This window comes from Myotis davidii, unplaced genomic scaffold, assembly GCF_000327345.1.
Source record: "Myotis davidii unplaced genomic scaffold, ASM32734v1 scaffold143, whole genome shotgun sequence".
Classification (NCBI taxonomy): domain Eukaryota; kingdom Metazoa; phylum Chordata; class Mammalia; order Chiroptera; family Vespertilionidae; genus Myotis; species Myotis davidii.
In genome coordinates, this window is record NW_006294876.1 from 1,915,269 (window position 1) to 1,915,831 (window position 563).

Below are 563 nucleotides of genomic sequence, written 5' to 3' on the forward strand. Positions count from 1 at the left end.
TGACCACCAGGGGGCAGATGCTTAATGCAGGAGCTGACCCCCAGGTGGTCAGTGGGCTCCCACAGCCAACCTCCCACGGTCTCTATCCCCAGCTGGCCACCCCTCCCCCGCATAGGCCTCTATCGCCCGCCTAGCCGAGGGACCCCACCCATGCACAAATTCGTGCACCAGGCCTCTAGTTAAAAATAAAATGAAAGAGGAAGTGCAATACATTTCAGAGCCCACTGTTTGAATTGATAAGGGCAGTAAATTATCAGACCTGTTCCTCTGTGTACATTCCATTCATGAGTAACATATTCTCTTATGTTCAAGCAGGTATTTTGAGTCAAAACATGGACAGAAACCCAGAGGTCAGGCTCCCTGTGGGTCTCGGAGCAGCAGCCTTTACGTGAGCCTAAATACTTAATACTTAGGACTCCTTAAGTAAAATGCACTCAATATTATATTTTATCATACTTTTTGCTTTTGATAGTTTTTTTTACTTTTTACTTTTATTTTATTTTATTTTTTAAAAAAATATATTTTATTGATTTTTTACAGAGAGGAAGGGAGAGGGACAGAGA

The 563-nt window shown here is 43.0% G+C and overlaps 1 protein-coding gene across 1 annotated transcript in view; it reads left to right on the top strand.

Annotated features, from left to right (window-relative positions):
* The first annotated feature begins 315 nt into the window (after positions 1 to 315).
* Positions 316 to 563, top strand: part of FAM134B (family with sequence similarity 134 member B) — a 67,689-nt gene continuing 67,441 nt past the window's right edge. Inside the window, exon 1 of the mRNA XM_015567643.1 lies at positions 316 to 388. Coding sequence (XP_015423129.1) covers positions 333 to 388 — 56 coding nt within the window. The 5' untranslated portion in view covers positions 316 to 332. The remainder of the gene's footprint in view (positions 389 to 563) is intronic.